Here is a 21,859-nt window from a genome sequence, read left to right as displayed (position 1 = left end):
TTATGTGCAGCCTCTACAGAACCCCCTCAAGGCCATCCCGCAGCCCGGCATGTAGAGCACGAACGTCCGGCCCCTGCTCCCACAGCCAAAGAGCCAGGACAGAAAGCTGCTGCGGGGCCACTTCTCCAAATTGTAAGCTCCGTGATTCGTAGAACTCGTCAGGAACTCGCCAACAAAGTTTTAAGTTGACAAGCAGGTATTCTTTATTGCGGCACCGGAGAACACGGCGGATAGCTCCTCCTAGCGTGTTCTGTCTGAGCATCAACCAAACAGGGATTATATTGTTGTTAGTCATACATATTCATTATATTGTATACATATTCATGAAGCTGTTTATACACGACATCACATTCCTAGAACATTCTTCCCGCATGCGCACTTTATTATGGTAGTGGTCTTTGGGACCTTTGGTGGTCGTTTCTTCATCATCTTCCTCTTCATCACCTTATCTTTTCCTTGAATTCTTGTTCTGGTAGTCTTTGAGGTCTGCACAGTAGATAAGTGCTTATGCCAGTTTAATTAGTTCGGTAACACTGCTGACATAAGTGAGTGATTTCTTCTCGTCCTTCTACTTACCAGTTAACTTAGCTACAGCACATCCTGAACATCTGCTAGTTTCAGACACTCTTTACCTACAGTCCTTATTTTGCTTACAATAAATTTTATACAAAGGTCATAAGGTTCTAAAACTATGTCAGCTAGAATGATTTATCTTATACAAGGATCCTCATTATGTTGTTTTGATTGGGCTTTTTAGGTTTGGAAAGTTTTGGTGTAACGTACAAAGCCATCAAGCTTAAAGATACTTAAAAATGAATTTTCTTATTTTCAAAGGATTATATTTCATTTTGTACTTCCTTGTCTCAAATCCCCCCTTTTTCTGTCCTTTTGCAACCTTTTTAAATTATCCCATTGCCATTTAATGTTTTTCTAAAATATTTCCCTGTTTCTACCTGGTGCTTAACTTCATTCCTTTTCCATTCTTCATAATTTATCATTGATTGTTTACACCACCAAAAGAAACATTGAATTGAAACACATGTGATTAAGATTACAATTATTGTCATTATTATACTTGCGAACAATTGCCTCAACCAGGATAGATTGGGTAGCCAAGATGTTAGCTTTTTCCAGACTTCCTCAAATCCCCAGGAGGTGTCATCCTGTGCCACCTCATGAAATACTTTGGTTTTTTTCCATATTTCTTTTAGATCAGTAGCAATTCTTCCACTTTGATCAATATATGAACAACGACTATCATTAATGATTGAATATACCCCTCCTTGGGATGCTAATAACATATCTAATACCCTTTGGTTTTAGAGTACTACTTTAAATAAACAAGTTATCTCCTCCTGTATTGCCAGAATAGCATCAATGGTGCGATTTTCCACTTCTTCAGTTGTGGCTGAAATATTAACAATAGTTTTCTCCAATTCACAAACACCCAAAGATGGACTAAGCCATCTAACAAAACTGCAAAAAGCAGTATTTTGTTCCGCTATGGGATTATGTCCTTTTTTAATTCTTTTAATAAAATCCCAATTCCAAGTTCCAGAAGGGTGAGTTTCTATTATTGTAAAATTGGGAACTATTGCACCTAATGTGCTTGTTCCTTTCCAATTCAGAGGTAAAGCTTTATAAGCATTTTCTCCACATAACCAATACCATCCTTTCCCTTTAGGAACACCCCAGTAGCCAATCAGAGGTTCTCTAAGTTGTAGTTGCATTGCCCAATTACAATATGGATAATTTCCTACTGACGCTTTACCATAACTGAGGGTTTTGTTTGTTCAATTATTAATTTACCATCAGGAATTAAGGTCACAACTTCAGCCTGTTCTGCGGCACATTTAGCCTCATAATCAGCCAAATTATTTCCAATTTCTTGTTCAGTGTTACCTCTTTGATGTCCTTTACAATGCGTAATTGCCACTTCTTTAGGTAATTGCACAGCTTCTAGTAATCACAAAATTTCTGTCGCATGTTTAATTTGTCTTCCTTGTGTGTCCAAAAGTCCTCGTTCTTTCCAAATAGCACCATGTGCATGAACTACACCAAAGACGTACTTAGAGTTGGTTCATACATTTATTCGTCTGTCTTTCACCAACTCCAATGCTCTGATCAGAGCTATTATTTCAGTCTTTTGTGCCAATGTATTACTAGGCAAAGGCTTTGCTTCTATCACTCATGAAGTTGTGGTTACAGCATATCCTGCTTTTCGTTTACCATTTCTCATGAAGCTACTGCCATCGGTAAACCAGGAATCTGCATTTTCTGAAGGTTTTTCTTTTATATCTGGTTGACTGAAGTATACAGTTTCTATTGTGGCCAGATAGTCATGAGTTATTGGTTCAGTGGAAGTCTCCAGGATACCATAGTCGTGAATCCAAAGTCGACACCATCTTGTCATTCCCAGGAATGTCTGAAGGTCTTTGACTGTAGATGGCCATGGGTTCTGACAAATAGCTTCCTTCCGAGCTCTTCCAAGTCCTCGCAGCCCTCCTGTTATTTTGTATCCTAGATAAGATACTCAAGTCTGGATTAATTGAGCCTTTTGTTTGGACACTGATATCCACTTAATCCTAAGAAATTCAGCAGTTTAACAGTCTACAGAATACATTCCTCTTTAGCTTCAGTAGCAATTAGCAATTCATCAACATATTGCAGCAGGGTTCCCATTTGAGTAGGTGCCTTCCAAAACTCCAGTTCCCATGCCAATTGATTTCCGAAGATTGTCGGACCATTTTTAAATCCTTGAGGTAACACTGTCCACGTTAATTGGGTTTTTCTACCTGTGTGAGGGTTTTCCCATTCAAAGGCAAATAAATTTTGACTTTCTTTTGGTAGAGACAGGCAGAAAAATGCATCCTTTAAATCCAATACAGTAAACCATTTTTGATTATTATTTAATTTGGTTAACAGAGTATAAGGATTAGCTACTACTGGATTAATATCTTCCACAATCTTATTGATCATCCTCAAATCTTCAACTAACCTGTAACTTTTCCCATCTGTTTTTTTCACTGGTAAAATAGGGGTATTATATTCTGATACACATTCAACCAAAAATCCCTATTTTAAAAATTTATCTATGATTCCTTTGATTCCCTTCCAATCCTCTAATTCTAAGGGATATTGTTTTATCCAAATTGGATGGGCCCCCCTTTTTATTTCTACCTTGACAGGCAAAGCATTTTTCACCTTACCTGGAACTTTGGATGCCCACATTCCTGGATATACCTGATTAAAGATTTCTTCTAGGTCAGGGGAGTTCTCTTTTTCATCTTTCTGTTGGATTAAAGATAAACTATTTCAATTAATTGTTCATTCTTTACTTTTAACTCCATTTCCCCTTCTTTAAATGTTATAATTGCTTCCAAATGTTCTAACGGATCTCATCCCAATGAAGATTTTGGAGAATTTGGCATATACAGAAATTTATGTATTCCTATTTGTTTCCCTAATTTATATTGTAAAGGTTTCAGGAAGAATGCTTTTTCTTGGTGGCCAGTAGCTCCCACAACTGTAATGGAATCGAACTCTGAATTAACACTGAATAAGTTGCTCTTGTCACTGGAGCCACCTGGAGATTCTTTAGTTTAGAGCAATCTCACTTCCAATGTCCAATTTCCCTACAGTATGCACACTGATCCAGTCCCAAAGGAGAAGAATTTACTCCTCCACCCCTGCCTGACATTCCTCTTCTGCCTGTGCCTCGTCCTGTCATGTTAGCCCCTCTACTGGTTTCTACTTGTCCCAAAGCTGCCACCATAGCCGTGGCTATGGCACAACGCAGCTTTTCTTCTCTACCTGTTCCCAATTTCTATACACTTTCCACGCTTCTTCTATCAACTTTTCTATATCAAGATTATCTGGTTCTTTAAACTTCTGAAGCTTCTTTCTAATATCTTCTGATGATTGCCCTAAAAATAGATTGGCTATTTGGTGCTTCCCTTCCTCTGAGGAGGGATCTAATGTGGTGAACTTTTTGCATTACTTCTCTCAACCTATCCAAAAACTTGGTGTTTTGGCTTGCCCTTTTTTATAACAAATACGGCTGAGCAATTTACTGTTTTAGGAATTGCATTTTCCAATCCAAATTTTATCCAATTTTGATATCTTCTCAGAGCGGCGTCCTGCAATAATCTGAGCACTCACATGAGTGTGGGCAGTTTTTAACACCAGCTGTTTTTTCCGTTTCAGTTAAAGCATCCAGCATTACATCTGTAGCTCCCCAGTCAGGATCTTGGCTTTTAACAATCAACTCAAACCTTTTTGCCACTCCTCTTGGATCATCTCGATAGTCTTTCACAGCTAACTTCCAAGCATCTAAATCTCCCATTGAAAAATTCACTTTTATTCTCGTCCCACCCTCCGGTCCCATTGCCTGTCTTAAAGTTGCCTGAGTTACCGGTCCTGTTTTACTACGAATGTGTGCAGCAATTGGGGTAACATTTTCAGGTCCTCCTGCTCAGTTGTCAGCACCAGCAACCCTCTCCTCCTCGTCAGTATCAGAAGGATTCAGGGCAGGGGATGCTCCTCTTGGAGGTCTCAGTAATACATAATCTTCTACCCTATCTATCTTCCTCCTTTTTCTTTAAACACATTTCTCCAATATCACAACCCAAACAACACCTCTCCAACTTAGGTTTCTGTTGCTTTTTTGTTGTTTGTTTGGTTTTTTTGTTTTTTTTTTTTTTTTTTTTTGTTTGTTCTTTGTTCTTCTCTGTCCCTTTCCAAAGCTAAAATTAAAGGATCTGGCAGAGCTCTCTTAATTCCACATTCCTTCTGCCACTCCTGCTGGTTTCTTAACATGAAAAACATATCTGCATACATTACTTCGCTCTGTTGATATCCCATTATTAATTTTACACACACAAGGGATCCCACAAACACACTTCACACAACTACAATACCTAAAACACAAACAAAATCCAATTAGACAAACAACTATTAATGACACAATCACAACATACAGTTCAGCCTTAACCATATCATGTTGTCAATACCAAAATCGTTACCGTGATAATCTGCAAAACTAAGTCAAATACTGGCAAGTCACAAATAACATTATTCCCAAGTTTATATTAATTTCCACTTTATAACCCAGTGTATACCATAAGGACGCTAGCAGCTGGGTATACGCCTCTACCTACAAAACTTTCTCTGTCTCGATTTACGGGAGGCACCAAATGGGTAGCTTATGGGTACTGTATTGCAGAATACCCCCACCACAGCTAGGGTGGCTCATAGGGCGCTTTATTACCAAAACACCCCCACCACAGCTATCCCCGGTTAGCTCATAAGGCAGTCTAATATAGAGTCCCCTCACCACATCTAACCTCCCGTAAGAGCTCTTTTGCTTTACTGTTACACGTATATAATATAGCTCATAAAGAATACCTTATAAAAGATGGTTCTATTCTGCTCGCGCAGCGATCCGAATGAGTCGAGCGGTCCCTCTGGGAAAATTCCCAGGGGTACCCAAGGGAGCCCTATTCTCAGCGGGTCCTGCAGCTGAGCAGAGAGGGTCCAACCTGGGTCGACAAATTGATTCGTAGAACTCGTTAAGAACTCGCCAACAAAGTTTTGAGTTGGCAAGCAGATATTCTTTATTGCGGGGATAGCTCCTCCTAGCGTGTTCTGTCTGAGCATCAACCAAACAGGGATTATATTGTCGTTAGTCATACATGTTCATTATATTGTATACATATTCATGAAGCTGTTTATACACAACATCACATTCCTAGAACATTCTTCCGCATGCGCACTTTATTATGGTAGTAGTCTTTGGGACCTTTGGTGGTCGTTTCTTCATCATCTTCCTCTTCATCTTTTCCTTGAATTCTTGTTCCAGTAGTCTTTGAGGTCTGCACAGTAGATAAGTGCTTATGCCAGTTTAATTAGTTCGGTAACACTGCTGACATAAGTGAGTGATTTCTCCTCGTCCTTCTACTTACCAGTTAACTTAGCTACAGCACATCCTGAACATCTGCTAGTTTCAGACACTCTTTACCTACAGTCCTTATTTTGCTTACAATAAATTTTATACAAAGGTCATAAGGTTCTAAAACTATGATGTCAGCTAGAATGATTTATCTTATACAAGGATCCTCATGTTCTTTTGATTGGGCTTTTTAGGTTTGGAAAGTTTTGTTGTAATGTACAAAGCCACCAAACTTAAAGATACTAAAAAATGAATTTTCTTATTTTCAAAGGATTATATTTCATTTTGTACTTCCTTGTCTAACTCCGCAATGGTGCCACCGCATTGCTCCTCGCTTTCCCACCTAAAACTCCAATTGCGTGCAACCTCTACCGTGACTGATCAAGGACATCCTGCAGCCCGGTGCATAGACCATCAACGTCTGGACCCTGCTCCCACAGCCGAAGAGCCAGGACAGAAAGCTGCTGCTGAGCCTCTTCTGCACACGCTGAGCTCCACAACGGTGCCTCCGGGTTTGCTCTCGCTCCTCGCTTTCCAACCTAAAGCTCCAGTTGCGTCTAAACTTTACGTCAACCTCTCGAGGCTGTGCCGGGGCCTGTGCGTTGAGCATGAACATCCGGCCTTGGCTCCCACAGCCAAAGAACCGGGACAAAAAGCTGCTGCTGGGCCTCTTCTGCACATGGTGAGCTCAGCAACGGTGCCAGAGGCATTGCTCTCGCTCCTCGCTTTCCCACCTAAAACTCCGATTGCATGTAATGTCTATAGAGCCTACTCGAGGCTGTGCCGGAACCCAGCAAATGCAGCACGAACGTCCGGCCCCAGCTCCCACAGCCAAAGAACCGGGACAAAAAGCTGCTGCTGGGCCTCTTCTGCACATGGTGAGCTCTGCAGCGGTGCCACCGGCATTGCTCTCGCTCCTCGCTTTCCCAGGTAAAAGTCCAAAACCTCCTAGAACCAGGCAGGCGGGCTGGAGGGCGGTCACTAGGACCCGGCGGGGGGGGGGGGGGGGGGGGAAGGGCGGGCGCGCACTAGGACCCGGCGGGAGAGCGCACTAGGACCCGGCGGGCGGGCAGCAAGGCGGGAACTAGGACCCAGCGAGCGGGGACAAGGACCCGGCGGTCGGGCAGTAGGAGCCGGCGGGTGGGAGGGCAGGAGTGCACTAGGAGTCGTCTAGCGCCCTGGAGGGCGAGCACTAGGAGCCGGCGGGCGGGCACTAGGAGCCGGCGAGCGGGCGGTAGGGAGGGCACTCGGAGCCGGCGGGCGGGCACTACGACCCGGTGAGCGGGTGGTAGGGCGGGCACTAGGAGCCGGCGGGCGGGCGGCAGGGCGGGCACTAGGAGCCGGCGGGCCGGCGGCAGGGCGGCACTAGGACCCGGCGGGCGGGCACCAGGACCCGGCGGTCGACAACTAGGACCCGTCGGGCGTGAACTAGGACCCAGCGGGCTGGCGGGCGGGCACTAGGTCCAGCGGGAGGGCGGGCATTAGGCCCGGAAGGCGGGGCGGGCACAACGACACGCCGGGTTGGCGGGCGGGAGGACGGGCCCTAGGACCCGGCGGGCGGATGAGAGAGCGGGCACTAGGACCCGGCGGGCGGGAGGACGGGCGAGCACTAAGACCCGGGGGGCGGGCGGGAGGGCGGGAACTAGGATACAGCGGGCGGACACTAGGACGCCGCGGGTGGCCATTAGGACCCGGCTGGCGGGCGGGAGGGCGAGCACTAGGACCCGGTGGGCGGGCATTTGGACCCAGCGGGTGTGCACTAGGACCCGGCGGGCGGGAAGGCGGGCATTAGGACCCAGAGGGCGGGCGGTAGGGCGGGCACTAGGAGCCAGCGGGCTGCTTCTGCATGGAGTGAGCTCCGCAACGGTGCCACCGGCGTTGCTCTCGCTCCTCGCTTTCCCACCTCAACTCCAATTGCGTGCAACCTCTACGGTGCCCGCTAGAGGCTGTGCCGGGCCCAGCGCAGTCTGGTATTATGTAAGAAGTACTGGGAGGTAAGATGTGGTACTACTGAGATACCATCCTGATACTTCATAGCGTTTATCTTATTTCCTGATCCGCAGGCATGCTTGTGCTCCCTCTCACAGCAAATAAGCTTCCGCTTCTTCGCAATTCGTGCAGCACTTGCACTTCAGCTAAGTAGAATTGATTCAAATTAATAACCTTTAATAGCTTAAGATGCAATTAGTACCGAATATGCAAAATATTTCAAAGGTGGTTTTTTCGTGCCTATAGATAAAACTAATGCTTAGATTACAGGGAAGTTCTTCCTCCTTTCCATTTGAAAACAGGGATCAGACTTTGGCTTCTTGTGAAACTTTTCCCTAAGGTTAAAGGCTGGAGAGAGGAAAAAAAAAAAAAATGAGTATAGCATGGCATAAAAAGTAGATGGCTTGTAACTTTATTTTAGAACAGTTTAGCATGATTTTACATGTAACTTGCCCATACACACACTTCTTCCTTTTTTTGTAAAAGCATTTGGATGTTTTTACACTTTTAAGATCTCCAGGGGTAATGGTTTGTGGTGGGAGTGGAGAAAACTGATCTGTGACTCTTCTGAAGCCTCTTGGAAGGCTTGAATTTGGAGGAAGGAGGATAAAGACAGAATAAGTTATATATGTATATATATGTGTGTGTGTGAGAAAAAGCAACTCTTAAACACTCTTCAGCTTTTTGTTGTCTGTAAGAGTAGATTCCTAGTTTGTCTTGGTTTTATTCCTTACAATGCCTTTTATTTTGACAAGCTTTACTTTAAGGCAAGATCTATTAATTAATATCTTAGTATTAATATAATCAGTCTATTGACAATTTAAAAACTTAAGGCAAAAGCCTGTTGAGATTAAATGGTCATACCGAAATGCTGTGGAGGAATTTTCTCCTTAACATGCTTTGCTTTTTAAAGCAGCTGAAAGACATAGGTGGGTACTACCAACATCTTCTCAAGTGTGTTTATTCTACTCCTCCCACATAAAAAGTAGGGAAGGAGATCTTATTTAAAAACCGTTACAAAGATGTAACAATTAAATTCATGTTGCTAGAAAGATCATTTAAGAAGGAAAACCACTGTCTCTTGACAATAAGATAATGTCATGGCAGATGGATGATTATCCATGAGATAATTTTATTCCCAAGTACTGTAAATCTCAGCTGCTTTCCCTTCCAAACCCAGTGCCTTGGGGTTTGAGAGCTTATTATAATTTAGTCTCTACTGTGCATTCAAGCCAAAACACTAGAGTAGACGCTATCACTTAAAAATGCATCTTGTTTGTTCATTTCTCAGTGCTGGGAGGTTGCATCATTTCTAGAACAAAACTGAGAGGGTCTTTAAAATGAAAAAGAAATAAAGCACCAAAACACAACACACACAATGAAATTGTAGCATCCAAGTCAGATTCTTGTTTCTGGGGATGACAACTCCAAATACTGAAGTAGCCTTCTTGATGCTGCAATTCACTCCAGGTTCTCCTGACTTAAAACCTTATTTAACATTTGTCCAGGGACAGACCACTCCTGTTAAAGGTAAGGGTTTTCCTGAAGGTTTAAGAATAAGGTATCTCTATCACAAACATTAATTCAAACCACTTAAACCCTCTTGAATCCTCACACAAGTCTGGCATCGCAAATATTTTTAAGTAGATATTTAACAGAGCTTTTTTTCTTCTAGGAAGAGAAGGATTTATAGCATCACCATTTCTTTATGATGATCTCAAAACCAATAGAGGAAAAGGGCAAGATTTTGCTGCCACAACCTGACCTTCTGGTTAGAGCTTGCAAGCTCTCCTGTTCTTCACAGTATGTTGCTGTGGGAATATAGAAATGCAGCCTCCTCTTTTGGGACTGGAGCCCTGCCCAATGGCTGCAGACAAGCAGTGCCTTTGTTCCAGCTGAACCAGGGATGGGAATGGGACAAGCTGAAGCAGCACTCTCATCCTGCTTCAGCTGGTCAGCTTTTTGGAGAAGGGCAGAGTGAAAAGAGTTTTTCAAAATCCAAACACTGAAAAAAACCCCAAAACCCCAAAAGGATGATCCAGTGCCTGGTTATTTGCAAAACTTGATGGTCTTTTCTTTTCCCTGTAGCACTCATTTTTAACTGCTGACAAAGAGCTGGAAATAGCCTGACCCAGGGCAATAGGAAAACAATTCTGATATGAATAGTTCCAACCATGACCTCTATAGCAATACATGAACCCAATCTCCTCGCTGAGTTTCCTTTGTGAAAGCTGGACCTGAGTGACAAGTGCCTGCGGCTGTTCTTTCCAAAAGCACTTGGCAGAGTATTTCCACTGGTTAATGAGCTCCGGGATAACAGTTGAGTTGCTTTATCCACACCTACCTTGTCAGCAAGCAGAGAGTTGTTATCCAATATGTTAACTCTAAAAACACTTGAGTTTCTAAAACTCCCCGCACATAGACATTCTCTGAGCAAAACTCACTCTGTGAAGTTTGTGTGCAAAGTATCCTTTAGTACAACTCTTGTAGGCAGTGCTTAATAGACGATACACAAGGAAAGCAGACAATAACCTCCATGGTGCTTGCTTCCTTTTTTTAATTAATAGGACTAACCAGCCTACAGCAGCAGATTCTTGGTGCCATGGGAGCATGGGTGCCTGAGGGTCACAAATTTTATCAGTAGAGGCAATGCAGCTGCCACTTCTTAGAGAACTTAATTGTTTTTTGCTGTTCTTTCAGTCTTGCTTCCTTACAAATTTCTTCTTCGGTGCCTTAATCTCTCCCATCCTGAAATCCCAACATTGACTGAAAGCTGAGATCACAGTACAAGCAGCCATTTTCAAATCATGGAATGGTTTGGGTTGGAAAGGACCTTAAGATCATCCAGTTCCAACCCGCTGCCATAGGCAGGGACACCTCACACTAGAGCAGGTTGCCCCAAGCCCCTGTGTCCAACCTGGCCTTGAACACTGCCAGGGATGGGGCAGCCACAGCTTCTCTGGGCACCCTGTGCCAGCGCCTCAGCACCCTCACAGGGAAGAACTTCTGCCTAAGATCTAACCTGAATTTCCCCTGTTTCAGTTTAAACCCATCACCCTTGTCCTGTTGCTACAGTCCCTGATGAAGCATCCTTGTAGCCCCCTTCAGACACTGGAAGCTGCTCTGAGGTCTCCAGCAGCTTCTCTTCTCCAGACTGAACAGCCCCAATGTTCTCAGCCTGTCTCCGTACGGGAGCTGCTCCAGCCCCTGATCATCCTGGTGGCTCTCCTTTTCTTTCCTATGAAACAGTAATAAGGTTTTGATGTAACTGGACTGGAAAAAAAAAAAATCAGAATGTTTTTAGTAAAAGATGGAAGAAATGAGAATTTCAGGTTCGTTTATTAATGGTTTTGCTTATTTATATGGAAGTTGGTTTCTGCACAGTTCTGGAAGAGATGGGCATTTACACAGGCCAGTGAAGCCATGCTTATCCATAGCCTGGGTGACCACAAGTGAACACTTGATGTTTGTAGTCAGAGGAGGACCTATCAAATTAGAGGGTGCTTTTTTTTAAGACTTGTGTGAAACTTGCAGTTCAAGGCTATGATATTACAAAGGAAAGAGAATGAATGAAGAGCTTTATTAGCTTCTCTCTTCCACTCACACAGCAAAGGAAATGTGTGTGTATTTGTCTACATAAATAGCATTGTGCGTGCACTTGAAAATAATAGGCAGCTGAGTTATGACAGTGACCTGTAACCAAAAATTACAGTTGAACACCCACTGAGTTCTGAGAGAGGGTTTTAAGAGGATTACCATCTCAACAAGATTGCACCAAGGTAACTGAACCAGTTGTCTGGTTTGAGATCTACAAGCTGAACTTAAAAGCGTACCAATATGTTTATTGCACTATCGAGCCAGCTGAGGTAGTCTGGAACTTTTCAAGAGTTGCCTGTTTTATTACTCATGTAATTATCTTTATTGCACAATAAGATAGTTCGACAAATGAAAGTCCAAAAACTGGTATAACTGATGCTATGATAACGGTGCTCTCTGCGGCATACAGTGATGCTAACATTATTTACGGTATACCAGCATTTGGAGAAATTCCACTACCACCTGCTTATGTAAAATGAGCTGTGTATGACAGAAGCAGGTTCCCAACATGTTGTAATAATGAAATGATTTGCTGTTACTCTTCTGAAAACCAGCAGCAGCCCCCCACTAGGGAATGTGGAGCATAGCCCACAAAGTATTTGTTCTGTCCTCTCTCTAATTGTTTAAGCTGGAAGGAAGGAAGGAAAAGCTTCACTTTCTCCAGCTATCCACACACTCCTGCAAGACAACAAGTACAAAGCTGAAACCATGTTAAAATATGTCTTTATGTTGGTTTACATGGATTTTTAGAACACATAAGGCAACCGATATAATAATCTTCTCTCCGAGAAATGTGATCTGAATAACGAACCCCACATGATCACAGACTGAAAGCAAGTGCAGAGATACATGCAGGAGGTCCTTCAGAGAAGTGACATGAGTCCCATGAGTTGTGGTTCATTCATTTTTGGTTTCTTGGTTGTGAGGCCATGTACAGTGCTACTAGACAGTAGATAGTCCCGCCTATTGTTAGAGCCATAGTGGTCCGATAAAGCAGCCTATCTGGAACTCCGCGTTTCAGGTGTACTGGCAGCCCATCTGGTTTCTGTGGGAAGGAGTTAAAAAGAAAACAAACAAACAAACAAAAGAAGTGAACACCCATACCAAGACCATAAGGAACAAGCTTAATTCAGGTGAATTACGAGAATTCCAAGTGGGAAACCTCCTGACAAACAGGCTATCTGCAGTCAAGTGTATTACGTAGTTTTTATTTAGCAAGACAAATGCAAAGGCAAGTTAATTTATTAGCCAAAGCTGTTAAGTGCAGGCAGAGAGAACGTATCTTGCAATATTTCTCAAGAGGACCTGGATGGAAGAAGTGTCACTAAGAAATGAATGTGGAAAGATACATATAAAAAGTGATTCACCAAGTCAGCCTGACACATTCCAAATGCAAGCAGCAGGTAAGAGAGAAGAGGGAACATTATATAAAGCACATGCTTGAACCCTCTTAAAAATTAACTGATTTGTTTTATCAAAAGTCCTAGTACACTTAGAAATTGCATAACTAACAAACTGGCTTTGAAAACTTTACTGTGCTCTTCTACTGCCTTACAAACAACTTCAGACAAAGTAGTATATACACAACAGTAATGATCTGCTCTGCTACTTCTGATCTGCTTTAAGGCAGACACGTGGATTCTCAGGCAGAAAGTGTTTCCAGTTGTCAAATAACATAATAAGCATCTTCTGAAGCCAGGGAAAAGACAGACAATGTTACTAGACTTTCCACTTTCTATATTTATCTCCTCTGTAAGGCATATACTACTTTGTAGTACAGTACAAGTATATAGGTTATACTGTACTTGACATTTTCTTAACTAGACTTTACAAAATGTTGGTATTGTAGAATGACAGAGGTAGTTAGCTGCATTAGAATATGGAAAGATATGTCTCACTCTTGTTTTCTTTAAGTTACTCTCGAATTTTTCATTACCTGAAAAAGTTTCTGTAGGTCTGGCACCTTGTTTTTACCCAAGAAAGAATCAGTTGCTGGTAAATCTGAAGCAAGTTTAGCTGTTGTCAGAGCTGGGGATTCAGTGGAAACTATTGGTTTGAGTCCCTGCATAAATAAAGATTAAAATATCAAGGAATATAACACTTGCAAATGCACCAATTGTCACATTAGGCAGGCACTGCCAGTCATTACAAGGATACATTACAAACAATATTTATCTGGTATGAAGACCTGTGACAATGAGCTAAAGACATGTGGTTGGCACACTGGTTTCTGAGCTACAATTCTGGATCAGGGCTTAGCAGGAGCATGGAAGCCTCCTTTCTGATTTCTCAATGTACTCCCCATGAGCAGCTTAGCATGGCTGAAGAGAAATCCTCAGTATAAGGACTGTTGCTTACAAGGGTGCTGGAGAGGGACTCTTCATCAGGGACTGTAGCGACAGGACAAGGGGTAATGGGTTTAAACTGAAACAGGGGAAGTTCAGGTTAGATACAAGGAAGAAATTCTTCCCTGTGAGGGTGCTGAGGCACTGGAATGGGTTGCCCAAGGAAGTTGTGAATGCTCCATCCCTGGCCGTGTTCAAGGCCAGGCTGGATGGAGTCTTGGGTGACATGGTTTAGTGTGAGGTGTCCCTGCCCATGGCAGGGGGGTTGGAACTGGATGAGCTTAAGGTCCTTTCCAACCCAAACCATTCTATGATTCTATAATGTCAGTACGGATTTTTTAAGCAAGTCATTAAGACACCTTAAATGAGCCTTAATTGTCACTTGTATTTCACATGACTGGAACTGCAGGTGTCATTAACATCAGTCTCGCTACACTCAAGATAGTACTGAGGAATTAATGCCTCTAAGCATTTGACCTATGCTTCCTAAGAAAATGTTTCACATTGATAATTCCTCTTCTGTTACTAAGGTGCTAATCTTTTCTTTCTAGTCATGTTAACAGGAATTTATTCCAATCCTTGGACAAAGTACAGCAGATGTGCTCGTGCAGAAGAGTCAACATCAGCTGATTTCATCAGCACTGCTGAAGTCCTCAATGAAATCCAAAGCAACAAACAAAATTACCTGCCTACTCCTCTGTAAAGTGTGTTTGTTTTCCTGTCAGAGGCCTGAAGGTTTCAGGACCCAATCTACCTGTCGGTTGGCAACATGCACAATGTTAAAAGGAACTTGTGCCTTGCTAGCATGAATTCCCAAGTTAGATTTACATTTCTATGACAGCATAAAACAGTTAAGGATTTGGAGCAGTTGCACGGTGATACCACTTAAGCTATTGCATATTAGGGGAATTGCTCAAACAGATCAGAGAATGAGAAAGTAGAGAAAACTGAGGGAAGGGCCAAAATGACAAACGGGAAACAGGTAAGAAAGTTAAGCTGAGAATTCTTATTTCAGAGCATGCATTGAAGTAGCTTTTATGGACTTGCTGAACCTAGACACTTCTAAATAGTATATCCTTCATAGTAGAACATACCTCACTGTAAGAGGTTAAATATATTTGTTGCCACTAACACAAGGATTCTTTTAGGTAGGATCTCTTGAGGCTTTGTTTGTATTGGGATGACACAAGTAAGTAAAAGTGATTTTGTGTACATTCTAAGTACCATCTACAGCACAGGTTAACCATTATAATTTCTCAACAAACTCCAAGCAATTCATAACAGCTAAAATCACAAGATCTGTGGTTTGTGGGGTTTTTAAATAGCCACAACCAAAAGAAGTTGCATGAAGTCAAGATATGGTAGTACGACTAAATTTCTACTAGGATCATAGTCAGCCCTGAACTAGGGAAAAGCTCACATAGTCATCCTCACCTGACAGCGTTTGAAACTGATCCCACTCTTTGTACTTTAAACACCAGCCAACTATTTGAATTAATAGTTTTTATTGTATTTGTAACAGTTATGGCAGTCGTTATCCTCCTAAATACGAGTAGTAGTTTTTAACCTCCTGTTTATTCAAACAGGCTAAGTTGTTCATACTACTGTATATAACTTTGTTAAATGCAAAATTAAGTCTTCTAAGAATGCCAACACTGAGATGGAAAGAACATCACAGGTTTCAGACTATGAGATTTCTTCTGTTAGTATAAGCTGTTATGTTACTTCTGAAATACATTTTGACTGGTATTTTGCGAGCCCTCAATAAGCTTAAACCTGCATTAGAACAATACTCCATTGGGAAGCATCAGAATGGAACAGCACAGAATAGAGTGAACTGTTATACTGCGTATTTGAGCAAGCAGAATTTGAACTGCAGGAAGTCTTCATTTTTGCAGAAACATCAAGACAAATAGAAGCATAAACAGCAAACCATTTTACATGCTGAGCTATGGCTTTATTAAATACAGCAATGAAATCAGTAGGAAAAAATATTTACTTCATTTTGCACTTAACATGTACTCGCCCAAAGAAAGTGATTTCTTTCCTATTTTAGTCTCTATTTATTGCAAACAGTTTTATCAGACTCATGCACCTGAATGTGTCACGTGGGAGCAGAGTCAAACTGAAACAAAAAGAGACACATTCTACCAAAAAGCTGGCCTCAGAACACTGTAAAAAAGGATTGAAGGTGACTTTTTAAAATGTAGCTATTCTCTGTTCTATTGCATAGCTTGTTCGCTTGCCACAGTTGAGGGCTAAGCTGTGTGAATGATGAGCCAGACACAAAAGACAGTGTTTCTTTCATCAGTATGAAAACCCCACATCTATAAAGCAAGACTTGCGTGAATGCTCCTGCTTAGATACATTCTCATCTTCTCTATTATATTCTCTCAAAAACTAGGTTTTCACATTTCAGTGGTGACACTGAAATGAAATATAATGTCTGATGATGGCCTATAAAGGAATCACAATGTTCTGAAAGAAAAGTATTTCTGTGCCTTGGACATTCTCCTTCCTGCCTTGCAGAGCACACAAGTGAGATCTATCTAGACTTTGTTTCTATCTGCAGTGATACTTATCTGTGAAGCTAGATTTGCATGGACCTTTTACAACCCAGTTATGATATATGACACTACAGCATTTTCATCTAGAAGATGGCAAGAATTCACCATTTATCGTGTCTTTCTGTATCTCGTACAATGATATTCATACCTAATATTCATTAACAGAACAGAATGTGGGATAATAGAGAATTCTCTATTCCCCTCTTAACTTGCTTCTGCCTTTTTAATCCCCCCAAAAATAAAGATACACTTGAAATGGGATGATTGTTATAATGCAACACAGCCTGCTGAACAGAAGGGTAAGTAAAACTCCACAACCTGGGCTCCAGAAGCCAAATGTCCTTAGGACAGCTTTACTCCAGGTGGTTTATCAGAGCTTTCTGTATTTCTATGCTGGGGTTTTTCTCTTAGGATCCTGCAAGGGATTAATTATTTACAGAAAAATAGTCACAGTGACCTAAAGCCTAATACGTGGTGTTCTAAACTATAGTCTTCCAGAAAGGAGGTACTTCACTGCTTCGGCTTGAAGCCCTTTTGCCCACGCCTGTGAAGGCAACTCTAGCTTTTGCTTTCCTCTGTACAACCGAAGTGTCAATTAATGTTAATTCTTTGGCTATGACTTTGTGTAGAAGAGATAATAATGCAACAGTGGCAAGTGTTTCCTAGCACAGGAGCCTGTTGGACATACACTTAATGAGCAGATGTACTTTTAGACCAGAACACATTATTTATCCTACTGTTTTCCCTGTGCCCTGCACCTCTATACTAGGAAGCCTTCCAAAGAGTGATGGGAAAAGAGTAAGATAAAAATCTTCTTGGGAAAGAAACTGCCACATCAGAAAGGCACTGGTACCCCACTGTTTACTTAAGATCTTGTGGTAATTCAGGATAGGAGGGCCCTCTAGAGTTCTTTAGTCCAAACTGAGGTGAGAGCAGATTGCAGGGGGTTTTCTCTGGTCTGGCCTTGAGAGCCTCCAAGGCTGAAGACTGTACAACCTCCCTGGCTGTTCCCACCATGAAAACCTCATTCCTTATATCCAGTTTGAACATCTCTTGCTGCAACTTACCCCTGTCGTCTTTTGCCCTCCCACCATGCACCCCTGTGCAGAGCCTGGCTCCGCTGTCTTAATAACTTCCCTGTAGATGCTGGCTGGTCTTCTTTTCTCCAGGTAGAACAAGCCCCATTTCCTTGGAAATCATGCCAAGAAATAATGAAATAGTTATTTGTCTACAACAACAACATGTTAGTCTACAAGAATGTAGTGTCTTTCAGTTACATTTTATTAATGCGTTTATCAGGAAAAAGAAACTTTGAAGTCACTTCTGTATGTACACATGTATCTATTTCCCCCCAAAAGAAACCCCTCAAGTCACGTCAGATAAGACAGGCTGAGAACATTGGGGCTGTTCAGCCTGGAGAAGAGAAGCTGCGTGGAGACCTCAGAGCAGCTTCCAGTGTCTGAAGGGGGCTACAAGGATGCTGGAGAGGGACTCTTCATCAGGGACTGGAGCGATAGGACAAGGGGTGATGGGTTCAAACTGAAACAGGGAAGTTCAGGTCAGATATAAGGAAGAAGTTCTTCCCTGTGAGGGTGCTGAGGCGCTGGCACAGGGTGCCCAGAGAAGCTGTGGCTGCCCCATCCCTGGCAGTGTTCAAGGCCAGGTTGGACACAGGGGCTTGGAGCAACCTGCTCTAGTGGAAGGTGTCCCTGCCCGTGGCAGGGGGTTGGGACTGGATGAGCTTTAAGGTCCCTTCCAACCCAAACCAGTCTGGGATTCTGTATGTCTGTTCTCTGGATGCAGTTCTTCGGAAGGCTTGACTTTTTAAAAATAATCCTTCCAATCCTAAACTGCCAGGGCTTGTGGTGGTGTTTTGTTTTGAGTAATTTGGGGTTTTGGGGGGGGGGGTTATTACTAACTGCAAGAACTTCAGTTTTTCAAAGCTTAGTCAAAAACCTGAATGCTGTTTAGCAACCATGCTACATTTGGCCCATGACAAAAATCACATTACAATTTTCCTAGTATTACTTAGAAATCACTGTTGATGCACATACAAAGCAAACATGTTCTGTGACTTCTTTAAACCAATAGAAAATGCCTTATGTATTTAATGCCTTAATGCCTGATGTAGTCAGGATCTACTCTCTCTTCTCTCACCTCCCCTCACTGTTGCAAAACTAACCATGTACTTTAAGCATGGAAAGTATAAGCCTGTTACAGGTGGCAAACAGGTCAGCTTCACAAGGAGGAAAGGCTGGTTTCCATTTTAAACAAACTTCCCTAGATGCGCGTCCTCTCCAGTAAGGATCTGAATGCTTTCAGGGGTTAGTTTTTGTGCATGCAGCGACAAGACAGGGGGATGTGCCACCCAGTTTAAAACGCCACCAGACACTGTGCTAGCTCGGGGGGCTCCTATATGCCAGGAGCGCAGGAGAACGCTTCATCTCTTGCTCTAACACCCAACACATCCCCGAGCTGAACCAAGAGCTGCGCCGCACAACCAAGCGCCTCGCCGTGCCCAAGGTCACCCGCCGGGCCGGGCTCGCTGCTGCGCGCAGCGGGGCGCGGGAAACCCCTCCCCGGTGCGAGGGGGCCGCGTGTGCCGGCAGCAATGGGAGCTCTCCGCCCAGCACCGCGCCCCCGCTGCCCCTCCAGCGGTTGTGGGCTCTGTGCAGCGAGCGGCGCCGTGCGGGGAAGAGGACGGGGAAGGTCACGGCGGCGCGGGCGAGCGGCGCGGCCCCGTTACCTGCGGGTTGTAGGCGTCGGCCGCCGCCGCCCCGACCAGCCTCTGCGTGAAGCCGTGGAACTTGTAGTACATAGCGGGGAGCACCGGCGAGCGGCCCCGGCGGCACACCGGCTGCGGCGCCTCGCCACGAAAGACCCCTGAACGCGACAGGCCCCGCCGGCTCGCAGCTCCTCGCCACGAACGCCTGCGAGCGGCGAGCACGGGCAGCCGCCCTGTTTGACGGGGTGAAATGGAAACCGGCGAAGCGCACGAGTCGCTGGTAAAGCAGCGGGAGCGCAAATCCTTCCCCCCCGCCCAGAGTGCGGTCAAAGGGAGCTGAGGCGCTTTTTAGTCAGGCAGCGGAACGGGCAGCTAACGGCCCGAGCTGTAGCGCGCTTGCGCACCGCCGCTCCGGCCGAAGGGCAGCGGGAGCGGGACGCGGACGCGAGCTGCCGGCAGATGGTGTAGAGGGGCGGGGTTGGCATCAGCCAATCAGCGGTCGGGGGGGCGGGCGCTGTGGCCGGGGGCGGGGCTGTGGTGTTAATGGCGCCTGGGGAGGCGCCGGGGGGGTTGAGGAGCTCATGGTCGGGGGCAGCGCTGGCGCCGAAGTGTTCTGTGGTAAATGAAGGGGCAGCAGTGGGTTTGGTTTGTGGAACGTGATGTCTGTGTCAAGAGGATCCCTTCTCCCCCACCGTCGTTTGAAAGCGTCTGAAATTGATGGTTTGGTTCATAAATTAAGGCTTTCATTGCATGCAACCAGCGTCATGCGTGAGGGGAATGTGATACAATGCTGCTGCTGGTGTGAATTTAATCGTAGAATCACAGAATGGTTTGGGTTGGAAGAGACCTTAAAGCTCATCCACATATGTGTGATAGAAGGAACTTCTGCCTTAGATCTAAGCTGAACTTCCCTTGTTTCAGTTTGAACCCATCACCCCTTGTCCTGTTGCTCCAGTTCCTGATGAAGAGTCCCTCTCCAGCATCCTTGTAGCCCCCTTCAGACACTGGAAGCTGCTCTGAGGTCTCCACGCAGCTTCTCTTCTCCAGGCTGAACAGCCCCAATGGTCTCAGCCTGTCTCCATACGGGAGGTGCTCCAGCCCCTCATCATCGTCGTGGCCTCCTCTGGACTTGCTCCAACAGCTCCATGTCCTTATGTTGGGGACACCAGAACTAAATCTCCCCAGGCAGCAGCCCCCAGGACTGAGGTACCCCGCAGCAGAGTTGTGCCATGCTTGCAGCTCGAGGGCCTGCAGCACTGAGTGGTGCTTTGGCTTCCGGCAGTTGCCAGCTGAGATGTTGTTGGTAATCCAGAGCATCCTGCTATTGCCAGTCTGACAGTGCAAGTTCATGGTTTGAGTTCACCCTATTGTTGGTTAAGATTAAACATACTGAGACCTTATTAAAAAAGGATCATTTGTTGCTAATGTTTAATCATTAGTGACCTGCACCTGTTAGAGTGTTGCCTATTAGGAGACATACATACAGTTCTGCAGATATGCTCGCTATAAAAATATCTGTGGTCATGCACTGAGTGAAAACTATTAAAATATACTTTGCTTATAAACTGGGGGAAGAGCTATTCATAGGAGGTGGTTTAGAAAGTAAAATACCCATTTAAAAATATGTATGATATGGTTTCTTTGCCCACCCGTGTAACGCCTTCTACTTAGTTTTTAGAATTTGAGTTTGATGGCAACAAAATGGAGCCTTGAATCTCCTTGGATTTATCCCCTTTGGAACAGACGTGTCCTATATAGGATAAGCACTGCCCAGTTATGAGGAAACCCCTGTGAGCCCTGTGTTCTCTTGTGAGAGCAGGACTATGAACCAGAAGCGTAGGTCCTTGCTGCATGAGTTCTTATCCGAGCCTGTTGCTCTGGAGGCAGGTTTTGTTCTTGGTGAGACTTCAGTTCCACAAGCTGCCCTTGCTGTCCTCTGGTTGAGAGAACCAGCTGGGTGCTCCATACGTGATACCCTGAGCTGATGCGCTGACTCTATAGGAACATTAACTGGAGAGGATATGTTATTTGCTCAGTAAGTAGGAAATTTATGGAAATACTTTGTAAATGTTACAGGAAGAATGGTGAAATCCCTTCAGCTTTCAAGATTAGGCAGCATTAATGAACTTGAACATGTGCTGCATAATTTGTGGTAGAAAAGAACTTGCTGATCAGGAATCTGCCTATTTCTGAGTAAACTAGAAGTTATGTTTGATTACAAATAGGCCTGTAATAGAGCAGAAGACCATGAAGATGGGGTATACATATTCTTTTAGAGTGGAATGCTGTTTGAATGGTAACAGTCCTGTCCTATTGAAATCCATGGGAACTGGTATGTATTATAACCACTTTGGAACCTTCCCTGAGTGTGATAGGTGCATCTGTCTTCAGATGCACCACAGTTCCTCCTGTCCAGCTATTTCAGCATTTGCCAGAAGAAATAGGTGTGCCTGGCAAGCTCACTTACTAAGTTTGGTTTATATCTTGCTCTTCTACCTTTGTTTTTTTCAGTATTAGTACATGCTATAATCCCAGAGGAGCACAGCTTGTGGCAGGTCATGCATGGAGCTACATCGTACAACTAGTTCTTGCTCTATTGATGCTCTTAAATCACATTCTTGAAAAGTCATTCAATATTGACTGAAAGCCACAGAAAGGAAAGGGTTGTGCCCTGGAGCTCCATGGC

At 43.9% G+C, this 21,859-nt stretch overlaps 1 protein-coding gene across 2 annotated transcripts; it reads right to left on the bottom strand.

The window, feature by feature from the left end:
• Positions 1-11,839: 11,839 nt before the first annotated feature.
• Positions 11,840-19,600, bottom strand: LOC115613757 (cytochrome c oxidase subunit 7A-related protein, mitochondrial). 2 transcript variants are annotated; one of them, XM_030499661.1, is made up of 3 exons: positions 19,195-19,600; positions 13,473-13,598; positions 11,840-12,581 (listed from the first exon to the last, which is right to left on the bottom strand). In XM_030499661.1, the coding sequence occupies exons 1-3, from the start codon at positions 19,264-19,266 to the stop codon at positions 12,438-12,440; spliced, it is 342 nt and encodes a 113-aa protein (XP_030355521.1). In that variant the 5' UTR covers positions 19,267-19,600; the 3' UTR covers positions 11,840-12,437. The 2 variants fall into 2 exon arrangements, with proteins under 2 accessions (XP_030355521.1, XP_030355522.1); XM_030499662.1 differs by lacking the exon at positions 13,473-13,598 and having other exon boundaries at positions 19,195-19,354.
• Positions 19,601-21,859: the final 2,259 nt, after the last annotated feature.

Source organism: Strigops habroptila, chromosome 10 (genome assembly GCF_004027225.2).
Source record: "Strigops habroptila isolate Jane chromosome 10, bStrHab1.2.pri, whole genome shotgun sequence".
NCBI lineage: Eukaryota > Metazoa > Chordata > Aves > Psittaciformes > Psittacidae > Strigops > Strigops habroptila.
The sequence above is the reverse complement of the archived record's forward strand: the minus strand, read 5'-3'. Positions and strand labels throughout refer to the sequence as shown.